The 26,543-nt window shown below is 36.0% G+C and overlaps 2 protein-coding genes and 1 long non-coding RNA gene across 5 annotated transcripts; all 3 read left to right on the top strand.

Annotated features, from left to right (window-relative positions):
- The first annotated feature begins 2,443 nt into the window (after window positions 1-2,443).
- On the top strand, window positions 2,444-7,030 carry LOC142634026 (uncharacterized). Its single transcript, XR_012844027.1, has 2 exons — window positions 2,444-2,704; window positions 5,306-7,030. It is a non-coding gene; the product is annotated as an uncharacterized LOC142634026 (long non-coding RNA).
- Window positions 7,031-11,479: 4,449 nt separating this feature from the next.
- On the top strand, window positions 11,480-12,061 carry LOC142635093 (uncharacterized). The gene has a single exon (XM_075809308.1). The coding sequence runs from the start codon at window positions 11,480-11,482 to the stop codon at window positions 12,059-12,061; it is 582 nt and encodes a 193-aa protein (XP_075665423.1).
- A 5,637-nt stretch (window positions 12,062-17,698) lies between these two features.
- LOC142636125 (endonuclease 4-like) lies at window positions 17,699-26,531 on the top strand. Of its 3 annotated transcripts, none has more exons than XM_075810213.1 (10): window positions 17,699-17,825; window positions 17,969-18,084; window positions 18,372-18,552; window positions 19,975-20,085; window positions 20,184-20,239; window positions 21,051-21,134; window positions 21,412-21,504; window positions 24,205-24,272; window positions 25,015-25,088; window positions 26,123-26,531. In XM_075810213.1, the coding sequence occupies exons 2-10, from the start codon at window positions 17,971-17,973 to the stop codon at window positions 26,269-26,271; spliced, it is 930 nt and encodes a 309-aa protein (XP_075666328.1). In that variant the 5' UTR covers window positions 17,699-17,825; window positions 17,969-17,970; the 3' UTR covers window positions 26,272-26,531. The 3 variants fall into 3 exon arrangements, with proteins under 3 accessions (XP_075666328.1, XP_075666330.1, XP_075666329.1); XM_075810214.1 differs by lacking the exon at window positions 17,699-17,825 and adding an exon at window positions 17,843-17,869; XM_075810215.1 differs by lacking the exon at window positions 19,975-20,085.
- Window positions 26,532-26,543: the final 12 nt, after the last annotated feature.

Genomic DNA, 26,543 nt, shown 5'->3' with positions numbered 1-26,543 from the left:
GTAGTCTCTCAATCAGTTCCAAACGGAGAATGTCAAAGTGTCTAACACTTATTACACACCTTTTAACAATAGTGTTCTTACAAAATTCTCTACAGAAAATTCTGTATATTTCTCCATTTGTATCTAATTGATTATCTAATTGGGCTGGCCTTTTAGGCCTTTCCAATTGGGTTTAAGTGTGTGGCTTGGAGTGGGACCAAAAGGGACCAATAAGACACTAGCTACAATAGGCCTTGGGCTTTTCTATCAACTCTTGACAAGTCCAAAGTTACCATTAACTATATTTCATACCACTAGATAAATATAGTTGCACTCTAGGACCTACTTATAAATTATATCCCAAGACTTTATTGTACATGCAACCCCTTCATAAAATATTCGTAGTAACACAAAGTCTTGAATGTAGACTGGCACTTTGTAAATTATTACATCTTATCCTTGAGTACTCGATTTAATCCTTTAAAGTTATTCATCATATATTTATGAAATCCAAATTCATAAATATATACTTTAGTAACTCCTTACTAAAGTGGTTAGGCCTAACTCTCTGAATAACAAACCCATTAAACTTATCTCAATGGAATATTTTGTATCTCCGTTAAGAGATTATGAATTCCATATTAAGAATATATGTTCGATCAACAATAAATGTGGTTGCCCAACATATTGAGGTTTTGACCATTACTTTAGATCTCACTTCTGATATATCAAAGCAACCTACACCTCATGATCAGGTCCATTATTCTCTTAGGATTAAGAGTTCGTGCAAATAGAAGTCGTGAGATTTATTATTCATTTGACAGTCATTGGAAGAATAATAAATTTCACAACAGTCCAATTCAATATGTTTTAACTCTTAAAACATATCAACATATCAACTAGAAATCTCTATTTCCATGATCAAGACAAATCATCTTAGTCGATATGTTATAGTCTTCGCAGATGAAATGCCCAATTTCATCACCGACTACGAACTACACTTTGAGTTTGTAAGGAACTTGTGATTTACATCTTCTGTGACCTACACCTCATGATCAGGTCCATTATTCTCTTAGGATTAAGAGTTCGTGCAAATAGAAGTCGTGAGATTTATTATTCATTTGACAGTCATTGGAAGAATAATAAATTTCACAACAGTCCAATTCAATATGTTTTAACTCTTAAAACATATCAATATACCAACTAGAAATCTCTATTTCCATGATCAAGACAAATCATCTTAGTCGATATGTTATAGTCTTCGCAGATGAAATGCCCAATTTCATCACCGACTACGAACTACACTTTGAGTTTGTAAGGAACTTGTGATTTACATCTTCTGTGACTAAATCACATAAATCACATACAATGCATCTCATGGACTATATGATAATGTCCCATATTCACGTTACTATTATTTTAGATAATAATAAAACAACTTTATTAAACACAACATTAAGTCATACGTAATGTCATAAATAATAACATACACAACATCATACAATAGGATTTAAAGGCACACATCCTAACAGTCAAAATATGAATGTTTAAAAAACTAGAGAGCATACATCATCATGATTAGAGAAATATAAGAACAAAAGGGTTAGAGAACAGCCTCTTGCATGAGCACACTTTGTTCTTGAAAGGATGTTTTAGGATTAAAATAAATTTGTTCAATTCTCTTTGAAACCTAAAAACCCTAATTTAGGCAGCAACACTCAGAGAAGGGATCAAGAAATATGAAGGATTTGAGAGCCAAAAACGTATGCCTCTTAGAGTGTAGCAAAAAGGTGTTGAATTATGAGGTTCAGTATCTATTTATAGAGGTCAAAAATCCCTAAAAAATAGGTATGGACGACTATGGTTTGAATCCCAACACATCCTTTTGCGAAAAGGTCGAAAAAAGTGTGCATTATCGTCACTTAAAGACCGTTGGGCCAAAGCCCAACCAAGTGCAATTCGGCACTTTCAAAGTGTCGTTTGGCACTCCAAAAGTGCTGAATTGACCCTTGGATGCCGAACACACTTTCGTGTTTGGGTGCCAATTGGACTATCTTTCTACAGTTTTTTGGCCGATCCTTGTACCTAGACGCGTTTTCATCCTCCTTCTATGATTTTCTATCTCTTTTTTGGATAATTTAGGTTTTTAAGAACAATTATCTTGAACAATTATCTTGACCCATTATCTTGTGAATAAATCCCTTAAAATAGATCTCTATAAAGTTCAGATTATCCACAATTTTATTGTTATCCAATCATCCCATTTATTCCTATGCATGCATCTCTATTTTTAAACACTAATAATCAACCAATCACAAAATTATATATATATATAACCAAATCCTCTGAAGCTCCCACAATTTTTCACGTCAACATAATATTAAAAACAAAACACAAAAAAAAACTTTTCATGCAACATAAAACTTTTCTAAAACCCAATAAACGCAAAACCCGCTCAATCAATACCCACCATACCCACAAACCCAATCTCTCCTTCCTCAAACCCTATTTCTCCTAATCCCCTTCTCCTTTCCCATTTCACCCACAACCACCACAACTCATCAGGCAGCACCACCACCACCACCCACAACAACTGCAAACTCTCTGGATCGAAGAAGAGCCTTTCTCTTTCTCACAGTGTATCTGAGTTCCTTCCTTCCTCGCCTATCTAAGTTCCTTCCTTCCTATCTTCCTATCCTCACAGAACGTGGCTGCTTCGGTTGAGGTATCTCTCCATTCTTTTGCTTGATGATTTTTGTTTCCCTTGTTACATTTTGTTATATGGATTGGTAGTAATGGTTTGCTGCTCGGTTTTGAACACATAACTCAGTTTCTGAGATTATAGGAAGACAAACACACATTCAAAATTGAATCTTTATTATTGGTCTAAGAGTTTGGGTCTTTGACAGAGATATAATTGATTAATTAAGAAACAGAGAAAGAGAGAGAGAGAGAGAAAAGCCCAGGAAAATTGATATGGATATGGACTCTTTAAGTCTCATCTATATCTCTGCGTTGTTCTTGTAATTCACGGATTTAATGGAGTGTGCTTTGACAAATCAGAGAATTGTGGGTCAACTTTCATCCAAAACATTGTATCTTGCCACAAGCTGTTTGAATTTACTTCCAAAATATAATGTAAAAGTCAGTCTTTTACAAAGCCATAGTACTTTCCTAGGCTCTTTTATTTTCATACTTTCCTTCCTATTGTTTTTCTTTTCTGTGTCTTATTTTTATGCTTAAGGGAGGTTTTAATTTATGAAATAAGCTATAGGTGGGATTAATAACCAATTAGTTGTGGTGAAATTGTCCTTCTGGCTTAGGCAACCATGCCCACTGGCCGATTGGAAATAACTTGGAATGTAAATGTTCAAAGCCGCCTTGTATTGCAACTTATCTTTTGGAATCTAGGTAGGACGGGCTTAGCAGAGGTGCTTTGCTGTGGTGTGGATGATTGTTTTGATTCCTGTGGTTTTTAATTGGAGCTCTGTCCTTTGGTTCAATTCTGAAAGACGCTACAGAAAAACCGCCAATACTGTCACATGCTAGATTTTAAAACTACAACCATAGTGTCATGTTTTTTCACCGGTTGTTTTTTTAGCACATGCATTTCTTATTATGCTTTGTGTTTTTGTTTCTTCAACTAGAAATAAAAATGAATTGCTTTGCTGGGAAATTCCAGATAGTTGTCTGCAAACCATTTTTAAGATTGCTTTGAATGTTGTGTAAAGAAGAAAATATAGATCGGTCTTACTTTATTTACTTATTGTGTTTTTTGGTTTGTGAGAAATTAAAAGTTATGCATAAGTAAGCAAAAATAATGTGTGGACCAAATAACTTGAATATTTGTTTCAAAAACTTTAAAATATAAAGAAGCAAAAGCAAAAGCAAAGAGAAAAAGAAAAAGAAAAAAAAAAAAGCATATAGAGCATGTAGGTGAGAATTCGGGGCAGATCTCAAATTCAATTAGAAATAAAAATGAACAAAAGCAACAGTTAATTGCATTGCTGGAGCTATTTTTTTTTTTTTTTTGTAAAGATGCAAATGATATGGGAATTTAATATTTTTTTTGCCTTTATGATCAGCAAATGATGAGTGTATCAAATAAATTAAGCCATAACCTTTCTTTTTCTATTCTTTAAAGCAGTGTAGATGTCAAGTTTATTCATTTTCTTCACTGTAGTGTTATTTCTCAATCTATCAGTAAAATATATAACTTTTAATTGTATAGAATATATAACTTTTAACTTTATACAATGAAGTTTTGCACAATTCTAGAGTCGTTATATTTTTTAAAAAAAAAAAAAACTCAGACTTCTTGGCTTCTGCAGCAATTTCCTCAGCTGGCAGACCCCCTATGATAGCAGCTATCAATCAATTATTCTTCATCTTTAATAGAAATGATTATAGACATATTTAAATTTGATAAAGATTTCAATTTTAGGTTCAAGTGTATAGTTAAATCTGCCCCCAAACACACTGTATTCTTTACTATGTTGTTAATTTAATATGCAATAACATATTTAGTGATCAGATTCTTCAATTACATCATTATAGTCCAATATTTCTGGTGCTCAATGCACTTTATGGTCACATGCTGTATTTTAAATCCACAACCATAGTGTCATGTTTTGTCACCAGTTGCTTTTTTTTCTAGTACATTCATTTCTTATTATGGTTTGTGTTTTTGTCTCTTCAATTAGAAATAGAAATGAATTGCTTTGGTGGGAAATTCCATTGTTGTGAATCTATTCTGCTTTACTTGGAAATGGCATAACAATTGATGAGATCCTTTGCTGTGTAATTTTAATCTCTAAGAATATGTGAAAGGAGTTTTAGGGGATTTTTCTTTCAGATAGTTGTCTGCAAACCATTTTTAAGGTTGCTTTGAATGTTGTGTAAAGAAGAAAATATAGATCTTACTTTATTTACTTATTGTGTTTTTGGTTTGTGAGAAATTAAGTTATGCTTAAATAAGCTGAAATAATGAGTCCGTTTGGATAGAACTTATTGCTGAAAACTGAAAACTAAAAATACTGTACAAAAATAATTTTTTAATATGTAAAAATTACTGTTCATCCCAAAAAGTACTGTTCATTGGCCTAAAATCACTGTTCATGGCCAATGAACAGTGACACATGCGCGTGGAAAAAAAAAAAAAAAAAAAAAAACTGGCCAGACGCCCAGACGTGGACGCAGCCCTCCTATCCAAACGCATTCAATGTGTGAGATTTTGTAAATCTTGATGAGATTTTGTAATTGAAACCCACAGTATAGAATGTTATTCATGCTGTTTTTTTTTTTTTTCTTTTCTTTTCTTTTTAAGGAAGAGGGATGCAAATAAGGTGTTTTTTGTCTAACATTTGTTTAATTTGACAAAAGCTTCTATATCACCAAAGCTATGAAGCTCAAGCTACAGCTCTTCCAACTACTGATGGCACTTGGAGAGCCTAAGCATTCAAGGAAAAAAAAACTAATAAGAATCATATTAAAAGTAGTATTAGATTTTAGTTGTAAAATAGTGTTCAATACATAATAGTAAGTTTATTGATTTTCATCTGTTCATCTTTTCCTGAAAGAACACCATCACTACAAATATATATATAGAGGGCATTTTGTAAATTTAGTTATTGTTTTAATACTTTGAACCAAATTCTCATGTTGTAGTTGCTTTATGGTTAGAATCGTTAGATACATATGTTTGATCATTAGATACTCCTTTTTTTTTGGAAAACAATTTCCACACCATGCTGTTGTTGATTAGTGATAAATTTAATTAAGCTATTTGTGTCTTAGTGAGCATATATTTTCATGTTCTATGGTTCCATTAGACACTTTATACATTGGATGATATTTTTTACACTTTATACTTTGGATGATATTTTTGCATATGAAAGAAAGCATTACTTCACAATTCTACCAAATTACTCTCTATTCTTGATCTGCAAAAGTTTGTGTCTTCCTCACTCATTTTAAAGGCTTTAATCATTTAATATAATGCTATGAAATAAATGCCTTTGTTCTTTAAATTTAATGTAGTTGTGAATTTAATGTCTTTGATATCATTTTCATTGTCCTCACATATGTACGGTTAAGTTTTTAGGTTCAATTTCAAAGAAAGTAAAAACTAATTGTATTTTTTACCAATTTTTTAGTTGAACATTTATTTTGAACTAAATTATTTACTTTCCTTCATTTTTAACTCAATTTTATTTAACTATCCCGTGCATCGCATGGGTTAACGACTTGTTTAATTCATTTTAATTGATTGACCAATCAGAATTAATTTAAATTAATCATGTGTGGTCAACTCTTCCTAGACATAATGCATATGGACCGTGCAAACTTGATGATGCGATATCATTCGATCCGATGGTCCGATTTAGAAACCGGAAACACTATTGTGACCGTTAGAATCTCAAGATCATTTTCATGATATGTAATGAATGACATGATGCATGTAATGCAAAGACAAATTGGTGCATGTAATGCAAGAACAAATTGACGCATGTGATGCAATTATGATTTTTGGGGTACATGGATGGTCATTCGAGTCATTCTCCTTGATTAAAGCATGGGTGCAAAATTGAGTGTCTACAAGCACAAGATCGATGTCATGCATGTGGGGGAAAACATTAGTGAGAGTACTTATGGTACTTTGTTGGGCATTGAGGGGAAAACCAAAGACACTAACAAGGCACGGATAAAATTGCAAAATATGAACTTTAGGCACACGTTGCATTTGAAACAACGTCCTGATGGATCATATGACAAGCCTCGGGCTTTCTTTTCATTAAAACTTGATGAAAGGGATATGTAAAGTTAATAGCAATTTCTTAAAGTTTTGTACTTATCTTGAACTTGATATGGATATTGATGTAGTCATTTGTTGTGTTGAGTTAGTAACAACTATGTTAAAATTTTGCAATTGTGAATTGCTTAATATGGATAATGGTGTGGATTATTATATGTAAAGTTAGTAGCAATTACACTTATCTTTCATGTCAATACATAGTTTCAAAAAGGCCAAATACACTCATAATATACCGAAGTATGAGATGACAAGATCGGATAGAATGAGGCAAAAACAAGAGAGAATTGATGCTTTGGGATTGAAGCACATCTCAACTTCTCTAAAGGATTCTGCTCAGTCCAATTGTGCAAAAGGGAAAAGAAATAGAGCTAGTGTTGTGGTAGATGATGATGATTATGTACCACTTATTGGTGACGATGACAATGATGATGAGTCGTCTAATTCTTTAATCCATAAGGTACTATAAATGTGATGTATTGGCTCACTACTCAATGAGATATAGATTAACACCACCCAAGAGATACAAAAACCGATACTCGCCACCCAAAGGAATCAATACAAGGGATAAGAGTTAATTTAGAAGACATCAATCTTCTAAAAAACAAAAGGTTTTTAATTTAAAAAATACACTCTGATATTTATTTGATTTAGCCAAAAGGCTTAAATAGAATTTGAAACAATACCCAAGCATAAGAAAACAAAAATAATGATTAAAACATTCACTTAACTTGACCAAAGTCAAATATGACTCTTAGGAACTAGAAACACAATAAAATATTCATCTGCCTAGGAGAAATAAAATATAAAGTCCGATACATCCTAGGAGACACTAATTAAAGATTGTTTGACCACTTTATTAATAATAATAATTAAAAGTTCAAAATAATGGGCTAATCTTCAAGGAAAGCCTTTGGGCCGGACTAACATCAAATTAGGCTTGTTGGATCTTGGGACACTTTGGTGTCAACTTCATACGTACAAAATTATTTAAATTCTTCAAGTGATAGTATTCGTTCAATGTGCAGAGTATTCAACATCATTTAAAAATTGCGTACTTTGAATGTACAAAATTATGTAAATTCTTTGAGTAACATTGTTCGTTCAATGAGATGTATATTCAACATTCTCTAAAAAATTGTGTACATTAAAAGTGGAATTTTGAGCATTCTTCAAAAAATTGCAGACTTTGAAAGTGTAAAATTATGTAAATTCTTCGATTAATAATGTTTGTTCAATGCGCAAAATAGAGTACTTCGAACATACAAAATTACGTAAATTCTTCAAGTAATAGTGTTCATTAAATGCATGGAATATTAAAAATCATTTAAAAATTGTGTATGTCGAATGTGCGAAATATTGAGCGTTCTCCAAAAAATTGCATATTTTGAACGTACAAAATTATATATTTTCCACGAGTAATAGTGTTTTTTTTAATGTATAGAATATTCTACATTCTTTGAAAAATTGTTTACGTTGAATGTGTAGAATTTTGAGTATTCTTCAAAAAATTGAATACTTCGAACAAACAAAATTATGTAAATTCTTTGAGTAATAGTGTTTGTTCAATGCACAGAATATTCAACATTCTCTGAAAAATTTTGTACGTCGAACATGTGGAATTTTGGTGTTCCTTTGAAAAATTGTGTACTTCAATGCAAACCCTTTGTGTAATAGTGTTCATGTAATAGGTGATTAGCCTCTAAGAATTTGAGAAGAGAAGAATTTTGTATTATAGTACTCCTTGATTCTTTTATTTTTCATTGATTAAATATCTCCAATTACACATAATCTGATATGCTGAACTAAAAAAAATATAAAGAATTACATTTGAAGAATAATCTACTAACAAGCAGATAACTCTTCCTAAATGATAGTAGCCTTAATTTGATAAGCCTATCAATAAACTAAAACTAATCCACCCAAATCTCTTTCTTCAATTTGATAACCCAGCATATCTTTTCCTTTAAATCTCAGCAACATATCTTTCTTGGTTGAACTTCTTTTCCTTGAAATCTTATCCATTTTTGTCATTTTCTTTTGTTAATGATGACAATACATCATGAATAAGTTGAGGGCTAAGACAATTCCTAGAAAACTTATGATAGAATGCAAATTTCTTTTTTACTTTCCCTTTGCCTTCCCCATGAACACCTTTTCCACAAGGTCTTCTTGCAACCTGTAAATTACCAAAATTTTTCATTGCTATGACTGAAGTTTTTCTTCTCCATTCTAGCAAATGAGTTTTCTTTTTCTATAGCAGATTAGCAGGGTCCTCTGTGATAAGTATAGCATGTTTATTTGTTTGACAAGTTTTAATGTATCCTTAGTTTTGTATTAAATCATGGGTGGTTCCACATTTTTCTTTATTGAATCCAAAACTTTTGAGTTTTCTGTCGTGGAAGGGGGTTCTTTTTTCTCTTTACGGATTTTTGAGAGAGGCCATTCTTCAATGCGTTTTGTCTTTCTGGGGAAGGAGAGTGCAAAACGATTCTTGCTCCATTTGGAGCAATTAAATTCAAAGCCATCACCTGGTCAGTATGCAAGATCGTTTAGAGAAGGTAACGTTGTGTTCATCCTTCAATTGGGGTCAAACACACATGGCAAGTTTTTAATGGTTTCTGAACTTCTTCATCGTCGACGGAACGGGACTATTGTGATACCTAAGGGAAGGATGGGATGTGGCTTGCACTACTTTGGCATAAACCTAAGGAAAATAATAAAACCAACAACGCTTTTTAGTCAGGGATCTTCTTAAAGAACCCAGAGTGCACCAAAGGTGGATGCGGCAGTGGTGGGTGACAGACCTCATAACCAAGGCGGTGCAAAAAATAAAGGGAAACCAAACACAGGTATTCCCAATAGAGAGGTCTCATCTTCCTATGTGTCGGTGGTGGCGGGGAATCGGAAAAACACCACTAACGTAGGGGCTGAAGGAAAGAAGAAATCTGCTTTAGGAGGGGTGAAGATTTTGTCAGAACGCAGTCGCAATACCAGCAAGAAAAGTGTCCTAGGACAGAGGGAGCAGGTTGAAGAGAAGCCTATGTCAGATCCAAGCTGTGATTACTGTGATTCCTGCAAGGCAAGTACTCTCCATCAGAGGGAGCTTCTCGGGGCGAAGGTTTTGTCAACGTTAAAGGTAATTGAAAGTGATGGGATGAAACCAGAGCTTTTCTTGGACCTTTTTATGCGTTTGGAATGTGGACTAGATGGGAAGTGGGCTATTGTGTGGTCCGAGGTAAATGAAGTGGGCCTAAACTCTTTAAATCCCTCAAAGCCCATCAAACATAATAGTATTCCCACCAGACCTTTTATTCCAGCCAAGCAAAAAACTGTGTGGAGGCCACGCCATACCCCAGCAAGGTTAAATCCAGCCCACTGCCAGAGCTCTAAACCCGATCTTGTTGCCCACGTTCTAGGGTCTCAAATTCAGAAATCGATGGAGGTCCAGCTTCCGATAGTGCGACAAGAGGGTGCAAGCTCAAGGGGTGAAGAGTTGAGGACGGTGAGTGCATGCGGTGATGATCCAGTGACCGGAAAAGCTTTAGAGGCATCTTGTAGCGCCGATAATGTTATTATCGATGCCGACATGGCTTCGTCTGGGTTCTCGAGCCCTGGTGTCGAGGTGACTCATGGGCTTGGGTTTTGGGACTCGGGATTCACCAGGGACTTAATGGTAGGCTCGAAATTGGCAGGGAGTGAGCCAGAGATGAGAAATAGTTTTCTTCCTCTTTTAGGCTTGGGTAAGGAGTTGGAGGATGAGTTTGGGGAAGGGGAATCACATGTAGAAGAGGTGGATTCAGGTGGGGCATTTTAGTCAGAATCTGGGCTTCATCTTCTTCCTCGGGAGTCTAGCGGGGTGGTTGAAAGTGGCTGTGGCAGTGGAGAGAAAGATAACTGTGTGTTGGAATGTGATCCTCTGTCTCAATGGGTTCCTAATGATCTCAACGTGGGTTTACTGACTCAGGATTCTGTAGAGGGAGCACAGATGACTAAGTTTGGTCCACCCTCGGATTGGGTATCTAAGTTGATGAAAAAATTCTGTAAAATGGTGGGTTTCCCTATTGTGAGACATGAAGCTCAATGTTTAGCCCTTTTTCGCATCCTGGAACAGGAGTGTCTCAAGGTGAATGACGAAGGGGTGTCTAAGAGACCTACTAATTCAGGGACATGAGGCCTCAGGGAGCTTAAGGGGCTGATTTCTTTAGTTAATTATGATGGGGCCTCTGCTAGGAGTAAAAGCAGAGCTTCTTTGACTGACTTGAGGGTTGCTAGTAGTTCTAAATGACGCTACAACTACTTTATTGGCATGTAAGGGGGCTTAATAATCCCCGAAAGAGAGAGGTGTGTAAGAACCTTCTAAAAGAGTGGAAGTGCGATATTGTTTGTCTTCAAGAAACGAAAGTATCGTCTATCGACGGGGTGTTTGTTCGGAGTTTATGGGGTAGCCCGTTCACTAATTGGACTGTTTTAAATGCTGTGCAATCTTCAGGTGGGGTCTTGCTGATTTGGGACAAGAGGGTTTTTGAGAAGTTGGACGTTATTGTTGCTTAATTTTCTGTCAGTGTATTATTGAGAGGATTGGTGGATGATTTTTTCTGGGCTTGTACAGGTGTGTATGGCCCTAATGACAATGGACAGCGGCCTACTTTGTGGGAGGAACTGTCATAGGTGCGCACTAGGTGGCCCATGGCATGGTGTCTAGTAAGTGATTTTAATATTATTAGGTACCCAAATGAGAGACTTGGCTGTGAGTATTTTAGCCCTACTTTGTTCGCATTCTCAGATTTTATAGAGAATAATTCTTTAGTTGATTTACCTTTAGAGGGGGCCTCCTTCACTTGGTTTAGAGATTCTGGTCTTCCCTCTATGTCAAGAATTGACAAGGCTTTGGTTTCTCTTGAGTGGGAGGAGCACTTTGAGAATGTATCCCAACGGATGCTTCCTCGTATTCTTTCAGACAACTGCCCTCTTCTGTTGGAAGCTGGTGTTGTTCGGCGTGGTCGAAGTGCCTTTAAATTTGAGAACATGTGGTTAAAAACTGAGGGCTTTGTTGATAGAGTTAAGCAATGGTGGGATGGTTACAGTTTTGAGGGTTCTCCAAGTTTCTTCTTGGCGCAAAAATTGAAGGCTTTAAAAGCAAACTTAAAAAAGTGGAACAGGGAGAAGTTTACTGATTTGGCTTTTAGAAAGAAGAACAAGCTGACTGAGCTGATGTGGTTAGATGTGAGAGAGGAGCTAGTGGGTCTTTCAGATGAGGATCAGATTTAGCGCCTTCAACTTAAAGGAGATATAGAACAGCTGGCTTCTCTTGAGGAGACTTCTTGGAGGCAAAAGTCTCGGGCCTTGTTTGTGAAGGAGGGAGATAATAATACTCGATTTTTTCATAGATTAGCAAACTCCCATAGAAATGCTAATCAAATTGAAAGGATCGAGGTGGACGGTGTCCTTTACGAGGATGAGCTTGATGTGCGCTCTCAGTTAGCCCTCTTTTATCAAAGGCTATATAAGGAAACTGAGGTGAGGCGTCCTTCTATGGATGGGTTATATTTTGCTCGTATTGAAGAGGATGAGCGGGAGTCCTTAGAGAAGGAGTTCTCGAAGGAGGAAGTTATCCAGGTTCTAAGGGAGATGGAGGGGGATAAAGCCCCTGGTTCTAATGGCTTCACCATGGATTTTTTTTTTCAGAAATGTTGGAGTGTCGTGGAAAGGGATGTAATGGGTTTTTTTGAAGATTTCCATCACCACTCTATGTTTGAACGGTCTTTGAATGCTTCGTTCCTCACTTTAATTCGTAAGAAGTGTGGTGCCGTTAACATTAAAGACTTTCACCCCATCAGTTTAGTGGGTAGTGTGTATAAGCTGCTGTCCAAGGTGTTGGCTAATAGGATGAGGGTGGTTTTGGATAATCTCATATCTGAGACTCAAAATTCGTTTGTTGGCGGAAGACAGATTCTGGATTCAGTGCTTATTGCAAATGAGTGCTTGGATAGCAGGTTGAAGAGCAAAATTTCGAGTGTACTTTGCAAGCTGGATATTGAAAAAGCTTATGACCATGTGAACTGGGAGGCCCTGTTTTATTTATTGGGTCGAATGGGTTTTGGAGAGAAATGGAGGGGGTGGATTAAAGCTTGCATTTCATCTGTCCGTTTTTCTGTCCTAGTAAATGGTTCCCCTGAAGGCTTTTTTGGAAGCTCTCGTGGGTTAAGACAAGGGGACCCTCTATCCCCGTTGTTGTTTCTTTTGATAATGGAGGTTTTAAGTAGACTCTTGAAGAAGACAGAGGAGTGTAATCTTATTCAGGGATTTCAGGTCGGAGCCGTGAACTCTGCTGGGGTGAGTATTTCCCATCTATTATTTGTGGATGACACCATCTTATTTTGTGAGGCCTTTAGGGATCAACTGCTGTCTATAAGATTAGTGTTGTCTTGTTATCAGGCGTTCACGGGTTCGAAGGTCAATGTAGGGAAAAACGAAATTGTCCCCGTTGGGGAAGTGAATAATATAGATGCTTTGGCTAATGTTCTTCATTGTAGAATGGGCAGTTTGCCTATGAAATATTTAGGGATGCTGTTGGGATCTTCTTTTAAGTCAGCCTCGATTTGGAATCCTATTTTAAAGAAGATGAAATAGAGGCTTTCTAGGTGGAAGTGTCTCTATTTATCTAAGGGTGGTAGGCTCATGTTACTAAAGAGTACTCTCTCAAGTCTCCCGACATATTTTTTATCTCTCTTTTCTATCCCTAAAGCAGTGGCAACTAGATTGAAAAGTATTCAGAGGAATTTCCTTTGGGGGTCTTTTGAGGGGGGCTTCAAATATCCTTTGATGGCATGGGATAAGGTATGTTTACCCGTTGAGATGGGTGGTTTGGGGATAAGAAAAGTGGTGCCGTTTAATCAGGCTTTATTAGGGAAGTGGCTGTGGAGATATGGCCATGAAGTTACCCACCTATGACGTTGTGTTATCTCTTCAAAATATGGCGAAGGACAAGGGGGGTGGAGGACTAACGTTTGTAGGAGGTTCCATGGGTGTGGCCTATGGAGAAGCATTAATGAAGGTTGTGAGAGCTTTTCTAAGCATCTATCTTTTGTAGTGAGGGAAGGCACTCGTATCCGCTTTTGGCATGACAGGTGGATTAGTGACGCTACTCTAAAAGTTCTCTATCCTGAGCTCTATGTGTGTTCAGCGGTCAAGGATGCCTGTATCTCTAAGGTTTTGTGGATTCCAAAAAGGGATAATGTTAAAGTGTAGAATTTAATGTTTTATAGAGCTTTTGACGATTTGGAGTTGGCTGCTTCGTATTCTCTTCTTCGGCTCTTCCAAACTCATATTCCTCAGGGTAGTAGGAGAGATACACTTTACTGGCGGCTTAAAGAGGATGGTAAGTTTGACACTCGATCTTACTACCTTGTGATTCAGGGTGCTTCGAATTCTAGGATTCCTTGGAGAGGGGTTTGGAAACCAAAGATCTCTAAGCGCGTGGCATTCTTTCTGTGGTCTACTGCTCATGGCTGGATCCTCGCTTTGGATAACCTTATGCTTAAGGGATGCCCTTTGGCTAATAGATGTTGTATGTGTTACAGTGACGGGGAGTCGGTTAACCACCTTCTTCTCTATTTCCTTGTTACCCATTCCCTATGGACTTGTTTGCTTCAAGCATTTGGTATCCTTTGGATTATGCTACGATCGGTGGCGGGTTTGATATCTTACTGGCATCAGTGGCATGGGAAGCATAAGTCGGACATATGAAACTTGGTTCTAGGGTGCTTAATGTAGACTATGTGGTTGGAAAAAAATCGCCGATCCTTAGGGACAAAGAGAAGACGTTGGTTGAGTTAAAACTTTTATGCCAGCGTAGTCTTTTAGAGTGGTCTCGTTGTTGGGGTTTTACTAATTGTTCTTCTCTCTCTGAGTTTTTGTCCTCCCTTAGCTTAATTTCCTGATAGCTTATTTCTTGTTGTTCATCATCGTGAACTTCTTGTATGTCTGTTTTGTTTTTTTTTTTTTTCTTTTATAAAAGCTTTCTGCTTACCTATAAATATATATATATATATAAATAAATAAAAAAAAAAAAATAAAAAACCCAGCCAGCAGATTGGAGTCCTTCAGCAAGAGCACCTATTCTGCATTGGACTCCTTCAACCGCATTTGTTCTACATCCCAAGCTAAATGAGTCGAACCAAGAGCACCTCTAGGCAACATTGTCAAGTTTCTTTGCATCGCCCTGAAAAGGAAGATCAAAGAATTAAAGGTAAAAAAAATCTACAGCTTCTAAATATAAGGCATTTCCAGCGAAAAAAAAAAAAAGTTAAGTCTACAAAAGAAATAAGATTTGCCAATGGTATAAAATGCACCTTTATTCCAAAGTATAGAGAGACAAGTTCCAGTGAAAAAAAGATTGGTGCACCAAAGATCTTACTACAACTTGTATCCAAATAATTTCAATCGCGTATTGTACTTCCAAAGGCAAAAATAAATTCAAGAACTTTACAAAAGAAGATACAGAGCAATTAGACAATAAATATAAAAATTATGTAACCAAATTAAATATTCATTGCAAATATACTTGATTGTTGATATAGGTATTATCAAACTCCATTGAAATTTCTAAAAGTAGCCCTTGCACCTTCTACAGAAACAACATAGCAATTAATCAAGTAAACAATAGAATTCAGTACCACCAACTATTGAACTATGCACCATACCTTCAAACTACCTTCATCAGTAAACTCAACAAAAGAAAAGCAAATTATGGAATTGGGGTCATCACATATACAACAGTCAACAACCTTCACACCAAAAAATGAACTTCTTCAAGACCAAAATTTCAATTACCGTATCAGCAAAGCATTTATTTTAAATTGACAAACATAGCAGCAAGTTGTTTGCCAATGGACATAGGGAGCACCAACGGACAAAAACAAGAAACCAAAACATTACAAAATATATATATATATATATATATATATATATTTTTTTTTTTTTTTTTAGCAAGGACAGAAAAAGAAAATTAGTTAAAGAAGGGCAAATCTTTGACAATGAAATCAAAAAAGGAGGGAGAAAAAAAACTGATAATCAAAATGTCCAGATCTAATCTCGTTTAGGGTTGCCTTTAGAATAAAGGTGAAACTTACAGTATTTCATTTGTTAGATTGATCTGTGTTTCAGATGCATAATCAAAGCATATTCCAAAAATACAAAGAAAAAGAATAAGATAATACAGCACATAAAAACAGAGAACACGTCTTACCCAAGAGTGGGTCTCTCCTTCGAGCTACAGGAATGAAACCAAAACACTAGATCAGTAAAAATGAATGGCTATTTTTTAGCAAATTATGGATCATAACTGATAGTGTCAAAGGTGGATTTTTTCGGCAAAATCAAACAAACCCAATTCAAAAAAATTAAGATAAGATCAAAACAAATACTCTCTAGATAATAAAAATCCAAACAACAAGATCCCCCAACCATTTAAAAAAAAAATCCCGAAGTACCGATTTGAGAGACATAGGAAATTTACCAGAACCATTACTGGAATTGGTGGAGCGAAACACAGTGGCTGTTGGCTGTAGCCATGGAGATTGAGCCATGGAGTCCTAAAGAAAGATATGATGAAAGAGATTTGTGGGTTTCAGGGTAATCCGACAGACCAAGCCCGCTCTTGTCAAAACTAGCGAGGCGGAGCAATGGCTATGCTGGAGGCACAGTTAGGGTTAAGAGGAGAGTCAGGGAGAGGGAGGTAGAGAGAGAAAAACCCCTGGTGGAAGTGAGAGAGAGAGAGAAAAATAAGAAAGGAGAGAGAGTTTTTCTGAGATCATTTGGGTTAACTGTTGTTAAGTGAAAACTAAAAAGAGAAGAGAAAGAGATGGGCACGCGGATCGCCAGTTACATTTCAATATTTTGAGGATTGGATTTAATCTATGGCTGATATTAAAGCTATTGCACTCCGTACTAATACCTTAAGTATTACACAAGATATAGATCCCATTTTGGGATTTAGAGCATACACATTAGTAGATGCAAAATTCTCGTCTATTTTACACGAAAAAACCTACTTTTTTATTTTACACATTCATTTTTATAAAACACCCACATCAGTTTATTTATTTTACACATTTATTCAATAAAATATTCATTCCTTTACAATTTTTTATTATCCCTCCCTCACTGCCCCTCTCTCTCATAGACCCACCGTCACAACCAACGATCACTCCAGCCACCATCATCACCACCACCCAGCCACCATCACCACCATCATCACCACCCAGAAAAGCCAAGCCGATCAAGATCAAAACCCACCGACCCACACCCACAATCAACCAACAAACCAAAAAAAAAACCCAACAACCAACGGATCGGAGCGAGATCAAGGCCTTCGGCCTGATCAAGATCGACACCTCGCAGCACCGCCACCTCCTCGCAATGGCCGCCGGCCTCAAGCTCAACCAAAAATGGATCAAAACCCATGAGATTCTAGGCGACGGACCTGTCGGAGAACTCCGTTCGTGTTGTAGGCGATGGACTCGTCTGGCGACTCGACTTGCTCAACCTTGTTTTCCTCGACGGCGATGGCGATCGGCAGAAGCTAGAGGAAGAAAAATTGATGAGATGAGAGAAGAGAGAGCTGTGTTGTGCGCCTGAGAGAGAGAGGGAGGTGAGAGTCAGTGGAGAGGAGAAAAAAAAAACTATTAAGATATTAGATAGACATGCTACAGTATCCGTGTAAATTTACACGGTAGTGTAGCAACTTGTATTTTATAGATGAGTTTACACCCACTAATGTGGGTGATTTTTTACTCAAAATGTGTAAAATTGGTAACTTTTTTTCATTTTGCACATTTATTCATCCACTAATGTGGATGCTCTTAGGGATGCTATATATATATATATATATATATATATATATATAACTTTGGCTTTATCTGGGCTAATTTTGGGACCCAGTGATGCTAAAAATAGCAATACAGCGATTTCCTTAATTGGCGTGCTGTATGCGATTTCTTTGCTTTGGCTCATAAGAATACGATACATTTCGGTAATTTTATGATCCAAATATCCAATATCTTCAATTGGCGTGCTGTATGCGATTTCTTTGCCTCATTATATATATATATATATACACGTACTAAATCTTTTGTTTATTTGCTGTTTTTTACTTGTTATTGTTATTGTTGGTAGATATGGGCGGGTCTGAGCTAGTGTGGGTTAGTAGGTCACTGGGCTTTCTGCTATTGATACCAGGAATTCTGGGTTGGGGAAAGGAAGGCCACTATGCAATTTGTAAAATAGCTGAGGTAAAGTATATATGCATAGACTTTTTATTTTTAATTTTAGATGATTTTGGCATTAACATGTTTATGTGAAAAACCAGAGAAAGAAGAAATTTGTGAAGATGGGGTTGTAATTAGCCTTAGGAAGCAAACGATCAAACCCACATAATAATAATAATAATAATAATAATAATAATAATAATAATTTCACCATCTCATCAACGTATTTGCATTGTTTGTGGGTCTGACCTGCTATAATTTTTGTGGAGTAGAAATTTGATGAGGGGTGCACTTGATTTGTGGTGTTTCAGGGATATCTAACTGAAGACGCTGTAGCCGCTGTGAAAGAATTGCTTCCAGAGTCTGCTGGAGGTAATCTTGCGGCTGTTTGCTCCTGGTCCGATGAGATTCGACATAACTTTCGTTGGCGATGGAGTAGTGCATTACATTATATTGATACACCGGATTTTGAGTGTAACTATGAGTACTGCAGTAAGTTTGCTTACTTTTTGTGGTTCAAAGATGCCGTTTTCTATGTTGTTATGTTTAGGCTATTTGAGATTATATGAGCTTAAGCTTTACATTATGGAGGCATATGTTTTTTTTTTTGATAAGTAACATTATGGAGGCATATGTTAGACCGTCTCAATATCATAGGCTTTTACTTTTATGGTCTAAGCAGTTAATTGATGATTTCTTTTGTTATGGTCTATACTCCATATGTTCAATAAGTTGTTTGTATTTATGCACAAAACTGATAGGAAAGAGTTTTCCATGATCATGCGGGGAGGGGGGGGGGGGGTGTTTAAAAAAAAAATCTTATGAAATCTACAGATATTTCTGCAATTTGACGCACGAAGTCATTCTATTATCAGCTCTCAAGCCACTTAGGCTTTGAATGTTGCCACAGAAAAGTAAATTATGAGCAGAAGTTCCTTGATGCTGTTAAATCGGGTGTTTGTACATATGATGGCTATTGAAGTATATCATGTCACCAGAGAAAATAAGGGACAACATATCCTTCTGTGCTATATACTATGAAGCACGGGTGCGTTTCGGGATTCGGGTGCGGGTGCGGGAGCGGGTGCGGGACTCGGCAATTTTTGAAAAAGTAGGGTGCGGGTGCGGCGGGGTGCGGCGATTAAAAAATTATTAAAAATATTTTTATTTATATTTTTAATATATTGCTAAACATACTTTTTTCACATTATATAAATATATACCAAATTTAAGAGCAATGGTAAATAATAACTAGAATACAAAGAATAGGAGAGAGCCTAGCTGAAGAGTGAAGGTAGAGAGTGGGAGAGAGGCTCAAGAAAAATGAAGAGGGAGAGGGTTGGGTCTTGGTTTTTTTCCAAACGGTGCGTTTGTACTTTTTTTTTTTTTTTTTTTTTTCAGCCATACGCACCTGTTGTTGTTGTTGTTTTTTTTTTTTTTTTGAATTTCGGCCGATATCGGCATATTTCGGCCGATATCGGCATATTTCGGCCGATATCGGCAGATTTCGGCCGATATCGGAAGATTTCGGCCGATATCGGAAGATTTCGGCCGGTATCGGCCGATATCTGCCGATTTCGCCGGTATCGGCCGATTTCGGCCGGACCGATTTCACCCGATTCGGGCCGAATCGGCGCGATTTCGCGCGCGTCGGCCCGAATCGGCGCCGTATCGGCGCGAATCAGCGCGAATCGCGCCGAAAAAAATAATTTTTTATTGCCGGACGCGGCACGGACGCGCAGGCAGCGGCGTCGCCTGCGCGTCGCCGCGTCCGGCCGCGTCCGACGCGGGTGCGGCGGCCCAAACGCCGCACCCGTGCTTCATAGGCTATATATTCTAATCTACTTTTGCACTGTCATGATTATTTTCTTTAACATAAATTCCAAATGAAATTGCTCTATGATTTTTATGTAGGAGACTGTCATGACTCTGCTGGACATAAAAATAGATGTGTAACTGGAGCAATTTACAACTACACAATGCAACTCGCATCAGCTTACCAGAATACCAATTTAAAATTGCATTGTAAACACTCTATATCTATGTCACTAGAATCAATTGTTGCACATGATATAACATGATAGTTCCAAGAACTTCAATTCTCTTCCTTTTTTCATTCACAGACAATCTAACGGAGGCACTTATGTTCTTATCACATTTCATGGGAGATGTCCATCAGGTTTGTTCTTTCTACTGGCAGCTCAAAAACTTAAAAGCAGTTTGAAGATACAAACTATGCCAGCAAACTAATTGAATCTGTAATGAACAGTAGAAATTTATTTTCTCACGTTCTGTGCTTGTCAAACTCTCTCTCTCTCTCTCTCTCTCTCTCTCTCTCTCAGAAAGGGTATTTTATCAGAAGAATGTTCTAAATGTTTTAATGGAAATTACCATTCAGATGGTGTGTCTCAGAGGTTTACGAGATTTGTGTGTAAAACGGAACAAACAATAGTCATATTTGTGAAAACCATCTGAGTTGTATTTAGAGTGGCAACAATTATTTTTAGCCTAAAGTACCATTGTTATGTTTTTTTTTTCTTCCTACCTTGATAAGTTGGTTTAGCTTCAAGGGGTGGAGCAGGGGGAAGTCTCAAACAAGTGACTTTCATTTCATGACATATGGTTCTTAGCTTTAGTGTATTAACCCTTGTTTAAATTTAGCGTAAGTTCTTAAAAAATTCAATAAAATATTTTTTTCGGTCTTGCTTGTATATTTCCATAAGTCTATCTGATACAATCAATGTCAATGTAATGGTGTTTCTATGACAATCATGATTAAGAACAGTGTATATTATAAGAAGGATGGCTGCAGAATATGATATCACAACTAATTGTGCACATCTACCATAGTGAGCAGCCACTGGAGTTAACTGCCAGTTTTTCTCAGTCTTTTTCTCCCTTTACTCTAAAGCTAAATTTTCTGTAAAGATTTTGTGCTGAGGAAAATAATATGTTCTCATGTTATCTAACTTCCTGCTTTCTGATTGAAGCCCCTACATGTTGGTTTCACTGGAGATGAAGGCGGGAACACAATAGTAGTGCGCTGGTTCCGTCGGAAATCAAATCTCCACCACGTAAGTCTTAGTAGTCCTCCAATTGTGTACCATTTTCCATCTTTTTCTTCTTCTACTTGATAACCATTGACAATGTATTGGACAAAGAAATATGCATAAAATTTGACTAATATGCAGAGGTTAGAATTTTATGCTCTAAGGATAGCAGTTTGTATACAACAGATAGCAAACTGAATAAATGCTGCAACCTGGATAATGTCTGTGCATGCATGCACTTTTCTTTTCTATCGATTATTCTAGTCAATAATATTATTTAATAAAATTGGTTTTGTTCCAGGTATGGGATGACATGATCATTGATTCTGCTCTAAAGACATTCTATTGTTCGGATCTTGAAATCATGATTAAAGCCATTCAAAGGAACATTACAGTATGCTTTTCCTTCTTCCTTTCTACGTGCAATTTTGAATGCAACTGATGGAGCCATGGAAATTAATATGCTATTACGTTGCAAATTCGCCTATTCAAGAATTATTTTATTGGGTCCTCATGTGAAGTCCAATTGAAGTGAAAGACGTTATATTGAGGGGCAAATCTGTAATTTCTGCAAATTAAGGGTATTTTGGTAATTTGGTTGAGTCTAGAATCTTCTAAGGTATTCTAAGTATCTTAGGTTTAATTACTTTAGGTCCTAGTATTTATTAGGTTTTATTAGTAGTCCTAATACTAGTAGGAATCCTATAGTACTAGTACAAGTAAAAGTCTATACATATTGTGCTCAATGTATTCAAAGATAAGAGAATGAGTTGCTTAATAAAATTGAGTATTTTGAGCAATAGGAACATTGGCCTTTGTTGTTTCTTTCTCTTCTTTTTTTCTAAGGTTACTCTTTATGAGTACTATTCACAGAGCCCCTAACACTAACAGCCCTAACTTCTCTCTAATTCTCTTCTTTCCTAACCTTAAACCCACCACAACTAAATGTAGACAACTCCCTAATTTTTCCTCCATCAAATTGGTATTAGAGCAAAATCCTATCACAAGTCTTTTGCCAAAATCATCTTCAAGCGCTTGACAAAATTTATTATCTAGGATCATGTTGATGCTCAGAGATGGCGATCTCAAGGAAGATGAGGAAGATGCATCTCTTCTCTCAATTGTTAGGCATATTCAAGTTATACCCAAGCAAGAGGAGGATTGGAAGTGTACTTCAATATTTAGGACCATAGTGCTTTGTGAAACTAGAAGTCGAATGCTTATTATTAATGGTGGCTGCGAGATTATGTTGCTTCTGAAGCTACTGTTGAGAGGTTGAAGCTACCAATAGAACCACATCCAAAACCATACAAGGTAGCCTGGATAAATAGCACCTTTATTCTAGTAATGAAACGATGCTTGGTTTCTATTTTTCTTGGGAAATATAATCGTTCTATATGGTGTGATGTTTTTCCTATGACTGTGACTCATTTTTATTAGCTTGCCCTTGGCTTTTGAGATGTGTATCATATTGAAAAGGACAATACATATAAATATATGTTCAATAATGCACAAATTGTGTTAAATTCTATGAGTGCAAAACAACTAGAACAGCTAAGGAAAGAACAAAAGGTCAAGCCTAAGGATGCTACTAAAACTCCAAAACAAAGAGCTATAGTACCACTAAAGGGAGTTGGACAGCTGGAGCAAGATGAGAATAAGTTTGATCATGGGAAAGTTGATACCAGGGAAGATAATGGTGTTCTTGCAATGGAATCACAAAGGAGCAAGGCGAGCATAAAATTGATAATGAAAAATCAAGATGAAGGAAGACGTTGATGTTACTACCAGAGATCAATTCAAGAAGGATTTCAAGTTGAATAATCCTTTGGTTGTTGATTTAATCATTCCAAATGAATTTAATGATACAAGGGGAAATAAAGATTTTTCATTCTTGATGCTTCCAAAGGCGATTGAAGAGTTGGTGCAAGTTTCAAGTTTGAAGGTTATTATACTTAAAACACTAAAATTCGAGGTCAAGTTTCTTTCAACTGGAGGAGTATGATGGAGTCATGGAAGATTAATATGCTATTACTTTGTAAATTTACCTATACAAGAATTATTTTATTGGGTCCTCATGTGAAGTCCAATTGAAGTGAAAGACATTATATTGAGGGGCAAATCTGTAATTTCTTAGTTCCTTTGAATTAAGGGTATTTTGGTTATTTAGTTGAGTCTAGAATCTTCTGAGGTATTCTAAGTATCTTAGGTTTAATTACTTTAGGTCGAAGTTTGTATTTATTAGGTTTTATTAGTAGTCCTAATACTAGTGGGAATCCTATACTAACTATTAGTAAGAGTCTCAATGTATTCAAAGAAAAGAGAATGAGTTGATTAATAAAATTGAGTGTTTTGAGCAATAGGCACATTGGCCTTTGTTGTTTCTTTCTCCTTTTCTTTTTTCTCTTATTCACAGGTACTGTTCACACAGCCCCTAAACAGCCCTAACTTCTCTCTAATTCTTCATCTTTCTTAATCTTAAACACACCACAACTAAACGTAGATTTGTCTACATCAGCAACAGCTAAATACATCAGATGGCACAGTTGACTCCAAAGTTAGACCACCTGATGTGAAGACAGTTTCCCACAGGCGATACATGCATGAACATCGCCTAAAACTCTGAGCCTGCACTTTGAATCTCTTTGTTGAATTAATTTTTGTGCATTATATGCAGTAAGCATGAGCACTATATATATATATATATTTTTTTTTGATAAGTAAGAAAGCATGAGCACTATACTATTCCAAAACCAATGCTAAATAGAACATTCAATGGCACATACATTCAAGATTTATGAGTAATAAGAACTGCTGTCTCACCAAAAAAGAAAGCATAAATGCAGGATACCCAAAAGACAGATTGATTAGCTTATTTCATGTAATTTAATATAGAAAGGCAGTCAGAAAATAAAAACTATATGTTGATATTTTAATATCATTTCTTTTTCATCATAATTTTTGTTTGTTATGGATTTGTGGCTGCTAACAGCCTAACATGAGCGTGCTCTGTGAATGCCTGTGCAGCAGAGTGATACCAATGCTTCTTTTTTTCTTTTTCTTTTTTCCTTTTTGATTACTTTCTTGTCTACAGAATGGTTGGTCCAATGAGATATCATCATGGGAAAACTGCTCACATAACGACACAGTTTGTCCGAACCCGTAAGTATATATGCCCGTACTCCTTTCCTGATTCCTTGGATTCTTTGTATATATGTAGTTCTGTTTGTGATAATGGCTTTGAGATCTTAAATAACGTACAGGCTTTATAAGCACATTCACAGATAATATACTGGAGTAACATAAATACCAATGATGCAGAACTGCTAACTGTGCCTAGTAATTTACTCATTCACCATAAATACTGGAGCCTTATTCACAAATAAATGTTAACTGTGCCTAGTAATTTACTCATTCACCATTTGGTTGGATTCCTGTGAAGAGGAAAAAAAATCATATGTACATATATATTACACAATGCGGGAGAAGAAGGGAAATGAAATAAATCTATATTTGGTTGTGGTAAATTAATGAATGGAATAGTATACCAGGTTCTAATATTTTCCATTAATAGTAAGAAAAAGGGCAGGGTGGGATACCAGTTTAAAGGACAATATCAATATGAATAACCTAACATGGGAAGAATTGAAATAAATAAGCTATGGTTTCAAAAATAAGGGATGATGTGGCTTGCTTTGTTTAAATTTTTTTTTTCTTAAATAATAATAATAAATAATATATATATATATATGTATATATAATTGAATTTGATTGACAACGCTTGTCTATTTTTTTTTTTTTTTTTTTTTTTCACTTTAGATAGAAGAAAAGAAATAAAATTTAGTTTTGTCTTGTAAGGAATTAATACACTTGATCAGGACCAGGTTGCTTTTAATTTTTTCAGGTATGCTTCTGAAAGCATTAGTTTGGCGTGCAAGTTTGCATACAAGAATGCCACGCCAGGAAGCACTCTGGGAGGTATTTTCTCTTTTCAATTGATCTTTTACAGTTCATCTCTTTTGACTTTTGGTATATAAAATAATTAAAGGTTGGACTTTCTAGTTTTAAGGGACATAATTAAGCTAGCAATAAACTGTATATGTCTTGCCTGGTATTAACCCCACTGAAAAAATCGTTGCCAAAATTATAGTCCCCGAATGTTATGTGAGGATTAATTGTTTTAATTTATGCAAGTTATGGAAATATGGAACCCTAATTTTAGCTTCTCTCTTCAGTCTTCACCTTGCTTTCATTTCCTGTGTGAGTTATAATTATTGTTTGGTAGAATAGTCCTTAATTTTTTTTGCCCAATGATGTAAACCAAAATTTTATTGAGCGGTTTGGCATGGTTTTTCGATTCATTATCAGCCCTTTACTCAACACCACTTTTCACTACCACCACATCCACAACTACAACCACATTCTACTCTTCTTTTATCATATATGCATATAATTTATGCAAGTTGAAATTATTTAAGTAAAAAAAAAGATATATATCAACATGCATAAAAATAAAAATAAAATAAAATAAAATAAAGAATCTAAGCTGTAGAGATACATAGGTATCCCGATCAATGCAAGAGAAAAACTTCAATAAAATGAATATGGCTCTATTCCTTGTGTACAGGCCAGACTATTTTTTACATGTACGTTCAGGTCGTCCCCCCTCTTAATACCAGTGGCAGACAACATTGAATGTGGTTGTTTCAAAAGAGCATACAATTACATTATTATTATTATTATTATATAAAATTGGACTTTTAATCACAGAAAAGATTATTTCATAAATAATAAAAATAAAAGATCGGAAGCATCCAATTGAAATGTCTGGTGGCCAACCCTTTTATTTTTATTAATTGTTGCACATGGCCAGCACCAAATTAAGTTGGTGTGAAATGCTAAAAAAAGCTATGGTTACACATCATTGCTTCCCCTACATAACCATCTATCTGAAGTTGATTACGTAATTACCATTTCTTTCTGTGTCTCATGGTTCCTTGTTTGTGTTGTAGATGATTATTTTCTTTCAAGGCTGCCAATTGTGGAGAAGAGGCTAGCCCAAGGTGGGGTCAGACTAGCTGCTACACTAAACCGTATTTTCACTTCTCAATTGAAATTAAATGATGATGATAGACTACTTGAGTGGGCCATTGCCATCTAATATTATAGTATACGTGAACGTGAGAGTAGTTGTTGTTGAGACGACATCATGAGTCATGATGCAAATTAATTAATTATCATTTTTAAGCTTCTCTCAACGATGATGCCCTTCTATATACCAGAATATGCCCTAACCTTGCTTGTATTAAAGGTCAACAGCCATTGTGGCGGGTACTTTAAATAGTGGCAACTATAAACTTGTACTCAATGATTTACTTGTATATATAACTCAGACATTCTGGTAACTCTTATTTCATCTTTTTAATGTGTTGT

This window comes from Castanea sativa, chromosome 5 (genome assembly GCF_040712315.1).
Source record: "Castanea sativa cultivar Marrone di Chiusa Pesio chromosome 5, ASM4071231v1".
Lineage (NCBI taxonomy): Eukaryota > Viridiplantae > Streptophyta > Magnoliopsida > Fagales > Fagaceae > Castanea > Castanea sativa.
This window is presented reverse-complemented; position numbering and strand designations above follow the sequence as displayed.

What these genes read in the sequence shown, in the direction of transcription:
- LOC142635093 (XM_075809308.1), top strand. Translation starts at nt 11,480, where the DNA reads ATGGCATGGTGTCTAGTAAGTGATTTTAATATTATTAGGTACCCAAAT.
- LOC142636125 (XM_075810213.1), top strand. Translation starts at nt 17,971, where the DNA reads ATGGGCGGGTCTGAGCTAGTGTGGGTTAGTAGGTCACTGGGCTTTCTG. An exon ending in CAATTTGTAAAATAGCTGAG is followed by an intron (nt 18,085 to 18,371) that starts GTAAAGTATATA and finishes GTGGTGTTTCAG; the next exon opens with GGATATCTAACTGAAGACGC. An exon ending in TCATGGGAGATGTCCATCAG is followed by an intron (nt 20,240 to 21,050) that starts GTTTGTTCTTTC and finishes TTCTGATTGAAG; the next exon opens with CCCCTACATGTTGGTTTCAC.